The sequence below is a fragment of the Myotis nattereri genome (genome assembly GCF_964212035.1).
Source record: "Myotis nattereri genome assembly, chromosome: 4".
NCBI classification, from domain to species: domain Eukaryota; kingdom Metazoa; phylum Chordata; class Mammalia; order Chiroptera; family Vespertilionidae; genus Myotis; species Myotis nattereri.
The window spans coordinates 46,226,775-46,247,873 of NC_138079.1; the positions used below are offsets into that span (position 1 = coordinate 46,226,775).

The 21,099-nt window shown below is 36.7% G+C and overlaps 1 protein-coding gene across 2 annotated transcripts in view; it reads right to left on the bottom strand.

Annotated features, from left to right (window-relative positions):
- EDIL3 (EGF like repeats and discoidin domains 3) overlaps positions 1-21,099 on the bottom strand; it is a 410,871-nt gene that overhangs the window by 231,689 nt on the left and 158,083 nt on the right. The window contains exon 3 of one of the 2 annotated variants that reach the window (XM_081090558.1): positions 19,053-19,082. The exons of the other annotated variant lie outside the window; for it this stretch is intronic. Within the exon in view, the coding sequence (XP_080946684.1) occupies positions 19,053-19,082 (30 nt within the window). The remainder of the gene's footprint in view (positions 1-19,052; positions 19,083-21,099) is intronic. 2 annotated transcript variants of the gene reach the window in all.

The following is a 21,099-nucleotide window of genomic DNA, read 5'->3' on the forward strand; positions in this document are numbered from 1 at the left end:
ATAACAGAACTCAAGCTGATTTTCAAAGAGACAAAAATAAAATCCTTAAATCCAAATTAGGCCAATGTAGCAGACAGGCATTCTTATTTATTTACACATTGATAGTAAGAAAACTACTTCTTTTGAAAGTATTGGGATAATGGGAAAGAAACTGGAAATACTTTGTTATATGGAGAAAGACAGTGACAGATCTTTCCGTTTCCATGACTTCCACTAAAATTATTCTTCACAGGTAAACCTAAGATTATTTATCAAGCATAAGGCACTCAGACATTAAGTGAGGTAAAGTTGGATGTTTTAGAACATTTTAAAATATATACATATCTGTTTGACTCGGTTGGAGCATCATCCCATGCACCAAAAGGTTGAAAGCTCAATTTGGGTCAGGACACATGCCTAGGTTTCGGGTTTAATTCCCATCAGTGTGCTTGGGGAGGCAATGGATCAATATTTCCCTCCGACATTGATGTCTCTCTCTCTCTCTCTCTCTCTCTCTCCCTTCCTTCCACTCTCTCTAAAAATCAATAAATACATATCCTCAGGGGAAGGATAAAACATATATGTGTGTATATATATATATATATACATATATATATATCCTGTATATATATATATATATACATATATATATATATATATATATCCTGTATAATAAGAGAGGAATAAGCTAATTATCCATTACACCATAACATTACAACCAATCTACAAGTGGTGGAGAGCTACAGGAGGGCTGGGCAGCGAGCTACGAGCCGCAGTGAGCTACCCACAGCAGTGGGCGTGTGGCCAGCTGAGGCAAGCGGCAGCGAGCTACTCACGCACAGGTTCATGTGAGGGCTACTAGTCCTATATAATAAAAGCCTAATATGCTAAGTATCCAGGTGTCCAGTCGGCTGTTCAACCAATCAAAGCATAATATGCTAATGATATACTAAGGCCACTCAACCGCTCGCTATAATGTGCACTGACCACCAGGAGGCAGGCAGTTAACCTGTCAACCAGTTGCTCTGATGTGCACTGACCACCACAGGGAAGACGCTCCGACCAGTAGGTGAGTTTGCTGCTGGGGTCTGGCGGATCGGGACTAAGTAGACTGACCAGACATGCCCTGGAGCCTTCCCACAGTTCCTCCCTGGCTGGCCAACATCCTGCGTCCCTCCCCAGCCCCAATTGTGCACTGGTGGGGTCCCTCAGCCTGGCATGCACCTTCTTGCAATCTGGGACCCCTCATGGGGTATTGGAGAGCAAGTTTCTGCCCAATCCCGCAGGCCAGGCCAAGGAACCCCACTGGTTCATGAATTCATTCACCGGGCCTCTAGTATATATGTATATATGTATATTTGTTTGGGTAATGAAGAAAGTTAATTGCTTGTATCTTAAATCTCAAAGAAATAATCTGGAATATGAACACTAATTCCCAAATATATACCACTTGAGTCTTGTATAGAAATCAGCTAAACAATTGGTTTGTAATCAATTTATCTCCTTTTATCAGGGGTAAGATCCAAGGGAAAGAAAGGAAGGTAGATGTTTCCGTGCTTTGTAAACATACTGGTAACTAAATCTGCTAGCAAATATTTTCTGAGGAGGAGAAACCTTATCTATGAATATTTTTAGCAGGATGCCACTAGTTTATGATGGTTTTTGCTAAACAAATCTACAATCTGTGAATTTATAAGGTGTAGCTCTATGGCAAATGTAGTATAAGCCACACAACTACATAAAGATAAAGTTATCTGAATATTTCCCCTACACGTGGTAATCCATGTACCATACTTAGAAACCTCATCTCTTTTTCTGGGTTAGAGAGTGTGTATCCAATGCAGGAAAGAAAGACCTGAGGAGCTATTCTCAATATCCTAAAACTCGCCTTGTTTCACCTGTGCCTCTTGACTACTTGTATTCTTGAAATCATTAATAAGCTTTGATATTGGATAAGATATCTGATTTGTGTAAGGCTGATTGGACATCAGTCTTTAAATTAGCTTAACCTTACTTAGTCAGCCTTTTTAAAATGTTGTATAGACTAAACATAAAATGCCTGAAATAGTCCTAACTCCCACAAGTTGAAGAATGCTTACAGTACCTTTAACATAGCTATGAAGTAGACTAGGATATTGCCAATTAAATTAAAAATATGAAAGCAATTTAGTTTATGCAAAAATCTTCAAGGAATCCTATTAAATGCAAAATGAAAGTGCACAGTTCATGCTACAATTTTGTAAAATGTGGTGTACAAACAATAACAGGCACTAAACAAGTAAATGAAATTTTTTAATAATAGAATTATGATGGCGAGATTTTATTGTAAAGAGTCTGAGGAAGAGGATGTCAATGCAGGCAAGAAAACCAGTGTGGAAGTCCTTATAATTGTCAAAATAGAGTCATTACGATTCCACAAATATTCCAGTTCTCCTCACAGACACATGGCAGGATTGCACTTCTCTATTTTTTTTTTCAAGTTATTATTGGTCATGTGAATTTCTCTGGCCAATAGCATAATAAGTGATATGTGTCACTTCTGATACATGTTTTAAGATTTAATGAGTGATTTACCATGTTTGTTTCATGCTGCCTTGGTGACTATAGAAGCAACTGTTGAAATATAGCCTTTGTTAGCTGGGTCCCTAAGTGTCTACAATGAGAAGAAATCCCCTGTTCACCTCTGCAGTGCATTAAATCACTGAGATTTCGATGTGGCTTGTTCCTCAGGCATAACCAAGTTTATCTTGATTAACTGAGCAAGGAAAGGGTAATGGGAGTCCAATGCCTTCATGGAGTACCATTTTTAAACTATAACGAGCTAAGAAAAGTTTGTGCAAACACAAAACTTTTTTGCTACTACAGAATGCCAGTTGGGACACACAGTAGGAATGGGCTTAACAATGTTTCAGAGTAAGAAGCAAATGATTATAGAAGGTAATGCTGAAGAAGAGAGTGGAATTAAAGGTGACGTGGGCGTCTTATGCCTGACAGGGAAATGGGCAATGCCACCAAGAGTGAGATTACATAAGGGCAGAGGGAAAGAAAGTTTAGAATATTGCTTTTTACACACAGGCCATTAAATGTGTGTAGCTGACGCCAGGAAATGGGAATCTGAAATTCAGGAGAGAGGCCAGGACTAGAGAGAAGAGGGAGAAGAGAAACCAAACTGGGTCTTTTACATATAACCTCTGAATAATAATTACAATGTCACCATTTCATCCAGAGAACTGAATCACAAAGAGGTGTAGTTATCCAAATTTGGGAGTACAGGCCATAAAGGAACTAGAAGAAGACGGGGAGGTTATAGAAGGGAGGGTCAAGGAGATAATAAAACTTACTAATATACAAAAGAAAGGCAGAGGAAGCAGAACACTAAATAGGAAGAGAGACATTTTTAAAGCTAATTGAGAACAGCCTCACTGAGGTCACGGGGGAAATGTCAAGAAGTAACGGATCTGCAGAGAACACTTAACTAGATTCATCATCCTCAAACTACGGAATTTTGCCTCTGGTTAACTTGTGAGATGCAAACTGTGAAAAACACTCAGCTTTTAATATATTAATATTCCGAAGAACATTAAGCTGAACAAATCTCAAGGATGGGGTGTTTTATGAGCATCACATCTCATGTTTGCCTGAATTAGAATCTAGGGGATTGAATAAATGCTACTACTAGGAATATTTTTTTTATTTTTTCAGATAAAAATGTCTAGCAAAGATGACCCAGCAGATGTTGAGTGAAGCCCTTAACAGGCGTGTATCATATAGGTAAATTAATTTCACAAACTGCTCTCTAAAGAAATTTGAATCTCGGTGCTGATTTTGATGTGCCAATAGCACATGTTTCTGGGGGGTTATGATACTTAATGAGATACATGGGAACCTCTGAATGGGATATATATTCAAAGTGATCTTCAGGGAAATCCTAAGTTAGAATGTACTCTAAAAATTTAATTGATGGGTCACATAGGTGAGGAACTATTATAAAAGCTATAACATAATGGAAGTTTTCCCCTCACAAGCGTCAGGTAAGAACTTTAGGTCAAGGGCTCATCACATTTCTAGACTTATAGCAAGGCAATACTCATTAAAAATGTCAACATTTCTCTAAGGAAAAAAGATACTCTTTATATATAATTAAGGAGAAAATACTTGAATTTCTTATATTAACTATTTCCCAAAAAAGGCAGGATTTGGAGTAATGAAAGTACATATCTGTAGATATATTTTTTAAATTTAGATTGTTATATGCTTTTGCCAATTCCTGAGATATAATCAACAAGTCTTGGAAATACTGGATTCTATCATTAGAAAACAGCTTTGATTTGCCTGTTTTTTCTTTCCACGGAGATTTCTACTTTTGTTGCTTTGTACTTGTGTTCTAAAAACTAGTGAAAGTAAAACACCAAGTACAGTTTTACCTTATAGAAGAATGCTTGCAGGCAGCTTTATTGTACAAATAGGGATTAAACCTAATTATTGAGATTACAAAATTTATTTAAAATACTTCATGATTAGTTATTAGTTGTCCAAGCAAAACCTACATTTTTACATAGCCCTTTTAGTCAAATTCACTTTCAGATACTTCTGGGAGTAATGCCTGCTGCATGTATGTCCCTTAAAACTAACAATTCAGAACATGATCATTTTTAAAATTAAAACATTTTGAACATTGTCTATCTGAATTATTCCCTTTATTTTCACCAAAATGTAAGTAAAATGAAACTCAATTTTTCCAATCAAGATAACATTTTATAACCAAGCTCCATGTTTTCAATGTTTGGCCATTCTTTAATTAAATTCTGCCCTTTCCTTCAATTCTGTTTTAAAATTTGCATGTCTATTAAACACCTACTTTAATTTATTATCTAATTATTTCCATCTCTTGTAGGTCTACATGTAACTTGTCCTTCCCTTCTAGCCTACTTCAATTTTAATTAACTTGGAAATTCAGCAGGCCCCTTATTACTACACTCTTCTGTTCTTCTTTGAAATAACATATTAGTGATCTCAAAATAGCTCTTCTAATTCTCTCTTTTATTTTTTTAAAATATTTTTATTGATTTCAGAGAGGAAGGGAGAGGGAGAGAGAAACATCAATGATGAGAATCATTGATTGGCTGCCTACTGTACGCCCCCTACTGGGGATCAAGCCCGCAACCAGGGCATGTGCCTTTGACCACAATTGAATCCTGGACCCTTCAGTCCACAGGCTGATGCTCTATCCATTGGACCAAACTTGCTAGGGCCTCTCTTTTCTATTGTGATAATTTATAAGAATAAACTAATTGATCCAAGGCCAACTATCAAAAAATGGCTGCATGGCCTAAAACAGAAATGTTAATTCTGTGTAATTTTTTTTTTTTAAGATTTTTCATTGATTTTTAGAGAGAAGAAGGAAGAGGGAGAGAGAAACATCAATGTGCGAGTGAAACCTCGATTGGCTGCCTCCTGCAGAGCCCCCATACCTGGGATTGAGCTTGCAACACGGGCATGTGACCTGACCAAGAATCAAACACATAAACTTTTGGTGTGTGGAGTGATGCCCAGCCAACTGAGCCACATGGGCCATGGCAATTTTGTATAATTTTTAATGTAATGTGTCCTATGAGAAGCCTTGATAATTAAAATAGTAACTTTCTACACAGTCATGTATATATGTTTGTACCTATCTGTGTGCCACTTTTTTCCAGTAAGATTTTTAGATAGCTCCAAAGTATGTGAAATAAACAAGAGACATTCAAATAGACTACAAAATAAGGATGGGCAGTAATCTGACAAGGAGCAAGAGAAACAATAAAGTTAGCTGTGTCATTGCAAAAGGCTGCATTTCTTTCACAAAAGAAATATGAAGTGTGAAATAGCCATAACACTTAAAATGTTATAAAGAAGCTGTGTCCACATGAAGAACCTGAAGAGCTTGACTTTTTAATGACAGATGGTGAACAGTAAGGTTATTTTCAACTTCTATCAATCATGGAGTAGAGAAGTTGGCAGTGCTATAACGCTCAAGACAGTAAATACATTTATTGAGTATCCAGCTCACTGGTAAATAAAGTGGAAGAAATTCCATTAAAATGCTTCTTGACACATTTTTCACAGCAACCTACTGGTATTTTCTGCTCTATCTCTCAAGTTACTCAACATGATTATTTCCCAGGGGTTCTTTCCGCATCACAGTGCGGCACTTGCCTTCTGCTACCCGAACCTAGAAAGATCTCATAGACTGATGTCTAATCACATTCTCATTCACTGTTTATTGCCATCCCCCCTCAAAGAACATTTTCCAGGTACAAGAAATGGATGTAGCAAAGAGATGTATATGTCAAAATGATCAGAAGAGTAAAATTTAAAATAGGAATAGGTTAAACGTTTCTGTATTCATTATAGTAAGGTGAAGCCTTAACTCTCAAGTTGCTAAAACAAACTTGGATAAAAGACTTTTGTCTTTACCACAGTTAATATTTGTGTTTTATTCAAAAACAGATCACTCATATCAGCTAATTTTTTTCTGCCCACAAATGATAAAATTGAAGTGGAGATAAGGGGATGCAATAGAAGGATCATCACTGTCTAGAGTGAGCCCCAGTCCAGGAGGAGAAACAATTCCAATGCACATAATAAAGGATCACAAATCCCTTAAAGGTTAGAAAATGTGGGCTCTCCAACCTCTATTCTATCCCTCTTTCATACTAGACATGATCTATTTGAAAGGCAGTAGGAAACATCCTGTGACCTCACGGAAAATGGACCCCTTGCCCAATCCTGCTGATCTCAATTACCTGCCACAGAGAACATGCCTAACAGATACACAAGTTGGTATTTGGGAAAAGAGAAATAAATGTGAGTTACAGCAGATGAGAGATGTAAGACTTGAGATGAGCGTGAAAAGATGGATAGATGTTAGAGATATAAAGGGAAGGGAATTCCGCCCCCAGACAGACAATGTGAATTAAAGCTTGAAGTAAGAATGAGCACAGCATGTATGACTTGGAATAGAGGAGACTGTTCTGCCTTCTAGGGAGAAGAAATACGGGTGTGATGGATCATAAAACCAGGCACAGGTTTCATGGAGTGAAATGAAAGAATGCCTTCAGGGACTAGCTTATTGGTTTCTTCATTTCCAGAATAAGGAAAAAATTAGTGTGAGTCAATAGTTTTACCTCTCAACTTTCTACCACCCACCCAAGTATGAAGGAGCACAGCCAATCACAGCCAAAACAATCATGGCCAAAAACTTAAGTTACTTAAAAATATGCTAATATCCCACTCCTTTAGCTTTATAAATTCTCAGAAATCTTCACAAAATTGGACACTTGCTTGAGCACTCTGTTCTAAAGAATATTAGTGAGAACTCAAGATGAATCAGAATTCCCAATGTTTTTTTTCATGATTTTACAAATAAAACTTACTGTAAAACTTAATGGCAAAAGTGTAAAATGTTAAAATTCTAGGGAGAAAATCCCTATGTATTCAACTTATAATTTATTATTTTACCTTTGGTTATCGCTGCTTAGTACTTGCAACAATTTTCAACACATTTAAACACTAAGTTAAGGATGCAACTGTTTCAGGGCCTCAGTCTCTGATGGGTACCATCATGTCCTTTGATGAACATCTAAAGCCTCAGCACAAACCCCTGGCTGCTATGTACAGTGGTTTTTATTCTTTGTTTTTATTTTTGAGAATGGTTTTACTCATTCTTTTTCAAAACAATCAGCAATTCTGTAACATATTATTTAAATTGGATGAGAAATACATACTGAATATTTTCTCATTTAAATTTATGTCTAGAGAAGCAAAAAATTAGCTGAATTGATTTGAAACATGTCTTTTAAATCTTGGTGAAGTCTAGCAGTTGAAAATCTGCTTTGGGTAACATCTTAAAAAATGTATTCCAAAAATACTATACTCGGGCACATTTTATTTTATTTTAAAACTGGAGGCCCGATGCACAAAATTCATGCAAGGGCCCAGGCTCCAGCCCCCACCGGCAGCCTGGGGCCTCTCCCACCGCCCCCCAACTGCTGTGGCTTTGTCCGGAAGGAAGGATGTCTGGAATAATGTCCAGTCTAATTAGCATATTATGCTTTTATTATTATAGATGCATTACTCTATGACTTAAACAATATACTATCCATGCAACTTTAAAATAACATTATTTGGAAAATGCCTATGAGCTTAAGGAGATATGCATCGATACTGCAATAAGGAGGAAGATATTGTACAAAAATAAAAAAGCAGGTCCTTTCATTTCCTTCCTTCTCCTCTTACATTGCTCTCAGGAAGCCCAGGGGCCCTGCTGCCTGCCCGGCCCCTGTGTGCGGAAAGCTGCACTCTGTGGGCCTCCCTGCCTGGAGTCAGCCTCCTCCTCGCCATGCTCTGCACTACACTGTGATTGAAGCTTCTTAAAATCACTGCTGTGGTTTCCATCCCGTAATTACTAACAACGGCTAAATTAATGACACTGTTATGACACCACATGAAAAGAATCACCAAGCAAAACATGTTTTTACTTTACTGCAACAAAAACAGGAAAACAATAATCAATGCTATAGCCTTTTTCTCTGCTGAGGGATTTAAGTAATTTCAAAGCAGCATTATGACTCTCATGAAGTTATTAATATAATCCTACCTATTCATTTATTAAATTAGAAAATATATCTCTCATCACCCCTCTCTTTACATAACCTAATAAGAAATACTGTGTATGTTCTTGTGTTGACAAGGCTTTAAAATCAGCATAGATTCAGTGTGGCTTAATTTACTTATTAATTCAATCATACAACAAATATTTATTAAGTATGTACTATGGACCAAATGCTTGTTCTACACCTTGGAGATTCAATACTGAATAAAATAAGACCAAACAAACAAACAAACAAACAAAAAACCCAGCCTTCGGGGAGTTTATATTTAACCTGGACAGACAATAAACAAACTGTATATGTAGAGTGCACAGCCAGTGCTGACATTAAAAAATAAAGCAAAGCAGGGGACCGTGGCCAGGTGGAGAAGGCGTGACCTTTTTAGAAATAAAGAGAAGGTTTTTCTAAGAAGGCATCTCTGGGTCAGAACACAGGGATGTGATGAAGTAGCCATGCAGAAACCTGCGAGAAGCCCTCAGACAACAGGGCTGTGAGTGCAAAGCCCAGCCTAAGACAGGAGTGTGCCCAGGGTCTGTGTTGTGTTTGCTTTGAAGAAAAGGAAGGATGGAGTGGCAATAGTAAGAAATCCAGCGAGGGAGGTAAGGGAGAAGGGTGAAAATTATATCTCGTTTCAATCCTAAATCGACTTGTGGATTAGATGAGAGCTACTGGAGGGCTTGGGGCAGAACAGTGCTAAGATCGCAGTGCCTCTTAGGAGAATCACCCTGGCCTCTCTGCTGAGAAGGGTCTGCTGCGTTACAGCAGCAACACTAGCTGAGAGGCCACTGCACAGTAAGCCAAGTGTGGGAAGGTGGAGCCTTGGACTAGGGTGTTGGTAGAGACGATGGAAAGAAGAGATTGAATTTTATGTTTATTTTAAAGAGGTTAAAAGATCTGGTAAGGATGCGATGTAGGGGGTGTCATCAAAATTGACCTGAAGGTTTTAGTTGGAGCAGCTGAGATGGAGAAGCCCATAAGAGCAGCTGGGCTGCGGCAGAGTATTTTTTAAAAATGCAAATTTTCAATATGGATGAAGGCAGCAGGGGGGATTTTCACTTTCTATTTTATCTTTTCAAAGATGTCTGCATGGTCCATAAATTACAACAGTAATCAGATTGTCATTTAAAATAATAGGTAAAATTTTGCATATGTTTTTATGTACAGCTTTCTAATACATGCGTTACAAAATGCTTGAATAACTCTGTAAGTTTTATAATGAAAAGAAATATATTCTATTTAAAACCCCTTTTAAGTGAAGAAAAAGACAGACTTTGCTGCAGTAGCAAAGCACAAGGTTTCCCCAGAGAAATCTGAATTTGGATCCTGCTTCTGCTACTTTTTATTATGTGTTACATTTGGGCATATTTATTCATATTTTAAAATTTAGTGTTCTCTTTAAATATTTAAAGAGATAAATATTAATATATATATTTAGTTGTACTGCTTTATTTATTGTGAAGTTAAATAAAATACAGTACATAGAACACTCAGTATATTGCCTAATAATCATAATCAAAATCACAATAATAATATGACAAAACACATTCATGAAAATGAAAATAAAAACAATAATTTATCTCTGTGTATAAAGGATAGGCATCATGTGATAAGAACTTTACATGTATCATCATGTTAGATCTTTACAGAAAACTCTAAGGTAGGCATATTATTATCCCATTTTACAAATAAAGAAAACTTTAAAAGAAAAAAAACTTCACAGGTAGAAGATAGTTATTTATCTGAAAATAAAAGCACCTGAAGGCATAGATTCAAGGCTGCAAGTCCATGGAGTTTTAACCTGCAGAAAGTTTAATGCCTTCCCTGAACCAACAAATCCCTGGAATATTAAATTAATATTCCTCAGTGCTCTATTTGTATTAGACTTTGAGTTGAAACTTGGGACAGCAAAAAATTGACCCAGATAATTGGAGATGGCATTAAAGATGAATTCCATCAATTCAGGGAGGACTAGAAATTAAAGAAACCTGGAAGCCAAAGTACGTACAGAGAGTGGAGCAGCAATTTATTAAACATCGCACATTATTCTTGATCTTTTTTTTTTTTTTTTTTCCGAATTAGACTTGTTGAAAAGCAAGACAGTTTGTGTTTACATAATTTTTACTTATTCTCCATGATGGCTAGATATAAAAGTTTTTAAATTTGATATCTAAATGTAAAAATTATATTTACCAATAATAGCTAGACTATGAGTCCAGTTGCTTGGTCAAATACCACTCTAGAAGTCGCTGTGAAGGCATTTTATAGATGTGATTAACATCTATATTCAGTTGACTTTATCTGTTTTTATCTATCTTTCTTGTTGAAAAGTATTACAGATGTCCCCCTTTTCCCCATTGACCCCTTCTTGCCCTCACCTGCCCCCCACACCAAGCCTTTATCACATTATTGTCTGTGTCCATGGGCTATGCATATATGAATACAAGTTCTTTGGTTAATAAAGCAGATTACCAGTAACATGAGTGGGCTTCATCTAATCAGTTGAAGGCCTTAAGAGCAAAACTGAAGTGCCAAGCTGACATTCAAAAAGTGGTAGCTGCGGAAAACCAAGATGGCAGCATAGGTAAAAACCGGAAATTGCTGCCTCCCACAACAACTTCAAAAATACAACGAAAAGACAAAACGGACATCATCCAGAACTACAGGAAGGCTGGCTGAGTGGAAATTCTACAACTAGAAGGAAAGAGAAAAGCACATGTAGACTCAGAGGAGCTGCAGAAGTAAAGTGCAGAGATACGGAGGCTCGAGCGTGCGTGCGGAAAGGGGCGGGCACCAGAGGACGTGGCTGTCTTTTTGAATCAGGAGGGAGTCACAAGCTCCCAACTGCTCTGAACTCCGGTTCCGGGAAGTCTCTGGGGACCCAGGACTCATACGGAGAGAAACTAGACTGTCTGGCAGCGGGCAGAACTTGGAAGTTGAGGGCGGCTTCCCCTCAGAGGTACTTGCAGCAATTACCAGGACACTGAGACACGCGGCCCCTTAGGGCAGGGCTGAGGATCCACCATAGCTACTTGCTCTGCCCTTTGATTCCCTGAGACCCCGCCCCACCCAGGCTGTGGCAGAGGCTTTTGCATATGAATGCCCTGGCCCTTTGCAACCTGAAAATTACCTAACAAATTGCAGCTGGGCCAGACAGACCCAGAACTTCCAAGAGAAGGCCCAAGGCCCCACAGCAGCTTGCATTGCTTCACAGCTGGGCCTCATCTGGATACCTCCAAACTCCAAAAAAGGAAGGGGAGTCTGCAGTTCTCTTCTTAGCTCTTGCTGGGTAACTTCAGGCAGAGGCTAAATTAGCACCTCCGTAGATCCAAGAGCCAGTGTACCCAGTGGTCAGAGTGGGACCATCCAGATTACAACTCCTCAGATCCATAAGGGACACACTCAGGGGGCAGACTCAGTGAGCACCAAAGCCCCACTGAAGCAAGTGTTGTCCCAGAAGAGTGTCTTCAGCACAGAAGTTCTCCCACTGCAGACACAGCTGATTCTCACTGCCAATTGGCCTGGAGGTCAATTCCTCCCAGTGATCCTACAACAATCAAGGCATAACTACAACAAGACTGTGCACAAAGCCCACAAGGGGGTGCACCAAGAGTGTCCACCTCAGGTAACTGGGGAGGCTGAGCCACTGGGCCCTACAGGACACCTAGCATACAAAGCCACTCTATCAACACAGGGAAGCATAAAAAATGTGGAGACAAAGAAACAGGTCACAAATGGCAGAAATGGAAGGAAGCAAACGACTGGATATAGAGTTCAAGGCCACGTTTATAAGGTTTTTCAAGAATTTTATGGAAACCGCTGATAAATTTAGTGAGATCCTGGAAGATATGAAAAGACCAACTAGAAATTAAGCATACACTGACTGAAATAAAGAATAATATACAGAGATCCAACAGCAGACAAGAGGATCCCAAGAATCAAGTCAAAGATTTGAAATACAAAGAAACAAAAAATACCCAACCGAAAAAGAAAAAAGAAAAAAGAATCCAAAAATATGAAGATAGTGTAAGTAGCCTCTGGGACAACTTCAAGCGTACCAACATCAGAATTATAGGGGTACCAGAAGAAGAGAGAGGGCAAGATATTGAAAACCTATTTGAAGAAATAATGCCAGAAAACTTCCCCTACCTGGTCAAAGAAATAGACTTACAAGTCCAGGAAGCGCAGAGAACCCCAAACAAAAGGAATCCAAAGAGGACCACACCAAGACACACCATAATTAAAATGCCAAGAGCAAAAGACAAAGAGAGAATCTTAAAAGCAGCAAGAGAAAGACAGTTACCTACAAGGGAGTACCCATACGACTGTCAGCTGATTTCTCAACAGAAACCATGCAGGCCAGAAGAGAGTGGCAAGAAATATTCAAAGTGATGAACAGCAAGAACCTACAACCAAGATTACTTTATCCAGCAAAGCTATCATTCAGAATTGAAGGTCAGATAAAGAGTTTCACAGATAAGAAAAAGCTAAAGGAGTTCATCACCACCAAACCAGCATTATATGAAATGCTGAAAGGTATTCTTTAAGAAGAGGAAGAAGAAAAAGCAACTCTTAATTTTACCACAGCATGGATGGAATTGGAGGAAGAAGGAAAAGGAACTCTTACCATTTACCACAGCATGGATGGAACTGGAGAGCATTATGCTAAGTGAAATAAGCCAGTCAGAGAAGGATAAACACCACATGATCTCACTCGTTTGTGGAATATAATGAACAACATAAACTGTTGAACAAGGACTAATCCAGAGACAGAGAGGCATTGATTGGACTGTCAGGCCTTGGAGGGAAGGTAGGTGAGGGTGGGGGTAAGGGGGAAAGATCAACCAAAGGACTTACATGCAAGCATATAGGCCTAACCAATGGACACGGACAACAGGGGGGTGAGGGCATGAGCGGGGGGGGGGGGGGGAGGGGAGGGGGTAACGTGGGGATAAGGACACATATGTAATATCTTAATCAATAAAAAATATATTTAAAAAAAAGAGCAAAACTGAGGCCTCCTTGAGAAGAAGACTATAACATACAGATCCTGCCAGAGTTTCCAGCTGCCTGCCCTGCCCTACAGAGTTTGGACTTGCCAGCCCCAATAATCATGTGAGCCAAATCCTAAATACAAATCTCTTCATTTAATATATTTGTGGATGTACATGCACCCTTTTTGTTCTGCTTCTCCCTGACTGATATATGTTCTGTTTATGTGCTTTAGTATTACTAAGATGTGCACCAAGTTTATTTCTTCATAGACTTTCAAGATCTCATAAGAATTTTTATAAAATAATATAAAAAACATAAACTGTAGGAGAAAAGCTAAGAAGTTACTAAAAAGTGACAAAGGGGCATTGTAATGGTTATGTTTTGTTGGCTTTACTAATCATCCACTTAGTATGAATTGCAAGCTTTCCTTTCCTATGGCATATCCTGCCCCTCATCCACATGGCTTCTGATTTTAAGAGATAGCTAAAATCAACCTCATGATCTGGTACATGGGGATGTCTTGACTGGCTGGGTGTTTCAGGGGTGGCAGATGGGATCTGAGCCTGTCCAAATAGAATGGATTTCAGGACACTTGCTTGGAAGGCAGGGGAACAAATATCATTTATTTGTCCACACCAGACACGAATAAAGATGCATACAGCCACAGCAGCTGTTGGCAGATATATCACCACCACAAGGAAAGCCAGTTTGAAGATGAAGATAAATTTTACACTACAGTAGACAAAGCAGAAAAATCGGGGGAAAGAAAAAAAACACGCAGATTTTTAGTGACACCAATGAGCTCTTCATTCTAAATTTTGTGAGTCAATAGCATCTCTTATTACTTAAGCAACATTAAATTGGTGCTTCAGTTACAACTAAAATAATCATGTCACTATACATAAATATTTTTAAACATGTGCATTGCTAGATATTTACAAACGTTACTGAAGAAATGATAGCTTCAAGCTTGATTATGAGGGATTTTAGTTATTTTACATATTTCTTAAGAATAAGATCTGAAGACTTTTAACTATTTCAAGTCCAGTTTTATACTTTTGGGTAAAAAATGATAGATTATAAATATATATCTATATTCATAGATATGTAAGTAAAGATATTACTTTTCCCTCTTTTATTACTTTAATTCTTAAACCTGTTTAAAGAGGAAATCTTTAATCTCTCAAATTCCTACTGTTACCAGAATTCTGTACTACAGTGAAGTTTATTTTAGTGAACATATAAAAAAATACTATCTACATATAACAGGGATTTAAAAAACGATTTTTCTCACAGTTCAAAATCACTATCACACACCTACCAATAAGGAAGTTTTGTTTCAAAAAAAAAAAAGTAAACACTGTCCAACCTTGTGGCTCAGGGGTTGAGCATTGACCTCTGAGCCACGAGGTCATGTTTTGATTCCAGGTCAGGGCACATGCCTGGGTTGTGGGCTCGATCCCCAGTATGGAGTGTGCAGGAGGCGGTTAATCAATGATTTTCATCTTTGATGTTTCTACCCCTCTCTCCCTCTCCTTTCTTCTCTGAAATCAGTAAAAGTATATTTTTTAAAAGGTAAGCACTATTTGGTCTTTTCGTGAAACTGACCAAAACTAAATCTTAAGCAGCCAAGTTTTCATCCCTATTGCACTGAGAATCTACAAATAATGATTTTGTTTTCCAAGAGATTGTAGAAATTGGTCTTTTACATATTAGGTTTTAATATTTAATTCTCTTTAGCATATATTTATGAACAAGAATATACTTGATAAAATAATTAGGAAAGTTAATCCAGGCACTAGAGGGGAAATATTCATTTCCATATAAAATGGAAAGAATTTTTAACAAATGTAAAAAACAAGAATGCCAAGCTCTATTTCAGACCCCCAAGGAAATAAAGCACTAAGATTAGAATGCAAAAGCAACTCTTATTCATTAGAGAATAATGTGGTAAGATATCATTCCTTTTCAAAATGCATGAACTGTTGAATAATTGAGTACAGTTGGCCATGTAAAATTAAACTCCATACAAAAACAGGAAAAAGATCTGAAAGGAATCTTTCAGATCTCAGCTAAGTGGAGAAAATCATAATATTCACTGTAAATACAAATGTTTTGTAGAACTAAAACTTAATATTTCCAAAGTTAGAGAAGAATATCTAATCTGTCCTGTGTTTAGCTGTATAGATATATAACACATTTGTGTTAAGCCATATATATGGCTTATTTAAACTATAAATATATAGATATAAAATTATTGTGATAAATATATATTTTCACATAAAACTATACTTTCAAGTCTTTACTACTGCTAGCCAATGTTACATTATATATGCAGATTATTAGTGTTCTTAGTTGTACTTCCTCAATGGCCAAACTGAGCATTTAAAAGATTAAACACGTCAAAAGATTTGGAAGAAACAAATGAGAATGTTGAAGCTCTGGTCATACCAAATCACTCTTTTCTTCATCTCTGGTGGGCATCACAGATGTCGAAATGAGTCTACAATAAACTATTGTATCCAGGAAGTAACCTCTATCATCATTACCCAATAGTATCAGATGTTAATAGGCCACAAATACAATTTACATTTAAGTAAATGATAACATTTATAAACATATGAAGAACACTATGACTTTTGTAGTTTACTATTTTTTAATTTAGCTGATTGCTAAAAAGATTTTACCATTTATATTCATCTGAAAATTTAATTTTTCTAATCATAATTTTTCCTAAATGTTAACTCAGTATTAATAGCTAGTTTTATATAAGCCCAAACTCAGTCTCTTTGATATTAAAAAAAGACAATTAAAGAAATAAAAAATCTACCCATAGGCAAGAGAGACAGAAAATTAAATATTTGTTTTTAGGTAGTATGAACAAAAACACTAAGTTGTATTTTGACTAATTATTGCCACTGATTTCCATATAGCCACAAGCTTTCCACTGTCAGTTTTGACTGATTTTTATCTCATTCAATAATATTTTCCATTTTTGCCTTTATTTTTTAAAATATATTGGGGTGACATTGGTTAATAAAATTATATAGGTTTCAAATGTACAATGCTATGATAACATAATCTGTGTATTTCATTGTGTTTATCATCACCCAAAGTCAAATCTTCCTATTTTTGCCTTTGTTTTAATTCATAGTAATTTCGTCAATTTGGTACTTAAGTCATATATCTAAAAAAGTAAAATAATAGCTAAAAAAGATCAAATAAATGAACAGGAATGAGTAAATTTACATATCAATAAGGCTGATTTGATATACCTTATAGTTAATAAATTAAATTATATCTTTATTAGATCATTTGTAGCAGTCAAGTTTCTAATGTAAATGTCCTAATTTTCTAAATGACATACACAAAAGTATTGGTATAATCAGTTTATAAAAACCTCTCACTATTATGAAACTTAAATAAATTATCATTGGATTTGTGCAACATGGGAGAAGCAGCCACTGACTTAACTTTATTAAAGAGTGTTATTTCATGAAATTTAACCTTAATGTGATTCACCTTTCAAAAGTTGTAAACTGATTTGATTTCAAAGTTACAAACTGAGCTGCTTTTCACACCCATAAATACATACACACACACACACACACACACACACAAACACACACTCTTACTATTTGCAAATCTTTGGTTTTTGTAGACATATTTATTAGACAAAGTCTTATGAATTCAGTAGCACACTTCTGAAACTATAAGGAAATAACTGATGTTGCTATCTCATAAACAAATTCTGAAGAAAATTTCAAAAGGGAGTTTTGAAAAATTATTTGAGTAATAGCAACATAATTGGATTTCATTTATCACCTCTAAAGGTGATTCATTTGGAGGCACAGTATCTGTTATGGCAGCTTCAAAAAATATGAATCTCATTAGTTTGTAATTAGATATTAGGATGTAACCTAGTTTGAAGGAATTTCTTGTATAGTTCATAAATGTGTTTTTACACTCAATGAAATGAGATGTTTAAATACCTGAACATAATATTCAACTAAGATAAAAGAAGCTTCGGCTAGTTCCAGGTGTTAGGTGAAACTGCCCTAGTAAATTAGTTGCTACAAATAAATGTTCCTTTGGTTAATGCAACCCATCAGAACATTCAGAGCAGAACATTTCTCCATGAGGAGAAATGCAGATGTGATGGATTATGTACCTTCTCTACAACGCTACACAAAAAAGGCACTTGCTTTTGCAATGGCAATTTAGAGGTTCACATGAGAAGAATAAGGCATGTTCGAAAAAAAATAGCTCAAGACCGAATGAAGCATGAAAATATTCTAAACAGAATCATTGTTTTAATGATGTTGAAAATACCATGCCTTCTCTACCATTTTTATTCTTCATGATACTCAGTTCTCACTTCAGCCTGTGCTTACCAAATAGATGATTAGCTGAATAAGAAACATAGAGGCATGATGCCATAAGTTATACAAAATTTTGTTTTTAAATAAAGTGAATATTTAAGGCAACAACATAATTTTTATCCTTAAACTTAAATGAATATCACTTTCAATGCTGGTTATATATTTTATAATGCAGTATTGTATATAGAATGTCACAGTTTTGATAGTATCTTTTATCATTTTACTTTATCCTCCCGATTTTATTATTTTTTCTGCATTTTATCATTTTAGTTTTTTTCTCCTCATTTTATTCTTTTAGACTTTTTAACATTATTTTTTACTGAGTTCGGAGAGAAAGCGAGAGGGAGAGAAAGATAGAAACATCAATGAGGAGAGAGACTCATTGATGGGCTGCCTCCTGCATTCCCCCCACTGGGGATCGTGCCCACAACCTGGGCATGTGCCCTGATGGGGAATTGAACCATGACCTCCTGGTTCATAGGTTGACATTCAACCACTGAGCAATACTGGTAGGGCTTATTGTTTTAGGAATTTTATGGAATGTTTTAATTTCCTTTATTGTTTAATGTTGATGTGATATTTTGTGTTATTTTTTCCTCTGTTTTTTTCCTATTTTTATTTATAACTCCAACATCATTTAGTCTGGAGTAGAAAGTCCAAGAAATTATAAGAGTAAATAAGTAAACCTATACCAGTTTTCTGGTTGAAACCTTACAGTGGTTCTCAACCTTCCTAATACCGCGACCCTTTAATACGATCCCGTTAAGGTTACGTCTGCACAGAGTCCACATTAGACAAACTGTCCTGACAGCTCCTCATGTTGTGGTGACCCCAACCATAAAATTATTTCTGTTGCTACTTCATAACTGCAATTTTGATACTGTTATGAATCGTAATGTAAATATCTGATATGCTATATGTGGTTTCCGATGGTCACGATCCCCAGGTTGAGAACCACTGCTTAGGACATGCACTTCAAAGGATTGTGTCTCCATTATTAATAGTATTAAGTTAAATAAGAATAATCTTTACAGAATAGTAACTTTACCTGCTGAAGTTGGCTCTTCCTCATCTGAGGCTACAGTGTCGGGGGGAGCAGAGGGAGAGAGAGAGACAGAAAAAGAGAGATTGAGATTTCATATTTCTAAACAATGACCACAAGTTCTTAACTTGAAATTTAGTGTATATATTAGAAATCTGTCATTAAATAATTAGGTAATGACAGATTAATGGATATTTACATTAAATTAACAATATACACTCGTACTTCAAAATATGTATATATTGGAAAAGACCATTCTGATGTATAAATTTGATTTTTCTTTCCTTTTGCAAATAAAAATTGACCTTATTTAGAGTGTAATTATTATAACTAATATTGTTTAAAATATGTTATACATATCATGAAAATAGCCCACTGTCAACCACTTGTTGGAACTTTTTATTAGCAAAAAAGAATTAAGTTGTTCCATGAGATAGAAATTATAAATAAGATAAAAGTTATTAAACCTTAAGAGTGAGACAGAATCACTTTGGTTGTTGGTTAAGCAGAAATATTCTAGTTCTCCCCAGGGGCCCCTGTCACACATATATATGCACCGCACACACAACACACTCACATCTACCACATATCTCAGGATTCAGTAGTAGTGATTCTTTGCTGAGGCCACAGGAACCTTTATTATAAACTTACCCATGTGTTTTTGACACAAGAATTCTACAGCCCACTGCAGCAGATAAACATGGATATTATGATAGGAGAGGCCATAAGATGAAAATACAACTTTATGTTAAAGCTGTAGTTCTCAACCGTGAATCTGTATTAGAATGCCAACTCTGGGTCCCCTCTCAAGCCAGTTAAGTCCGAATCTCTTTCAGCAGCACCAAATTCTAGCCAGGATTGAAATATGACTAAGTAACATCAGTACAAGGTAACATGAACTGTAACTCAAAGTGTGAATCATTCTGATTTCTGTTTTTAAAGGGAGCAGCAAGACTCCAGGGTAAAGATCTATGGCTGGGTGTATGTAGGGGTGGAGCATGGTGATTACAACAGTGAAAAAAGAGTTTATCTGAAGTAGCTTTACAATTTTTCCTAGAATCCACCCCATCGCCTTTATCCTAATAGACACTCTGTGAGTAGGTATTTCTGCTCCGTGTGCAAGTGCAGCTTACCCCGAATATTACTCTTGAAATATGTGACACCAGCCAGCACTATTTCATTTGATTCATGAAGTTTTAAAATATAAATTTACTCAGCTGAATTGCTTATAAAGGAGCTTTGTTCCCAGGTGATTCGTTAATCAAGGTATCCCTGTGCAACCAGGGAGCAGTCTCCACTCTTTCCCGTTAAGGTTACGTCTGCACAGAGTTCACATTAGACAAACTCACTTTGTGTCCTGACAGTATTTTCCTCTCATGCTGCTTGGCTTGTCTCCTTGGCACGTAAACAAATGAAGAGAGCAAGCACAGTTGGCATGCATGGCGTGGAGAACATAAATATTTAAAAAGCTGTAAGCTTCTTTATCACGTCCAAAATATATCATAACATGTTCAAAGAGGAAAATTATTGGTAACTTCCAGGAATTCCTTTTTAAGAAAAGACCATAGGAGTTTGTGGAAGTACTGACTTAGATGGGTTGTTGTCAGTAAGAGGCTGGAGATTCAAAAGGGGGGGGGAGGCACTTATGACTAATCACTTTATGTGTGGAACTCAATTTATAAAGCAATCAATGAGATGAAAATTACTCTTATTTGAAAGATGAAGATAATGATGTCAGAGTGACTGGGCAATTTGTCTAAGGTCAATTGCGTTTGAGCTCATGTCAGTGTGACTTTAAAACCAAGCTCTTTCCACTCTGCCTTAGTGTCTCAAAAAGTGCTGATTCCATATCCACTGAGAAAAAGTGAAGAAGGCAGAAATGGTCATGAAACCAGGACTGACCAGAGCTCTGATAATGTTAGTCGAACGTAAGCACATGGGTGAAAACACACACACACACACACACACACACACACACACACAAATAAAACACCTGGATGTAGGGTCTGAGAGAGAAAACCCCTTGAAAAATAAAGCTCCCACTGGGAAACTT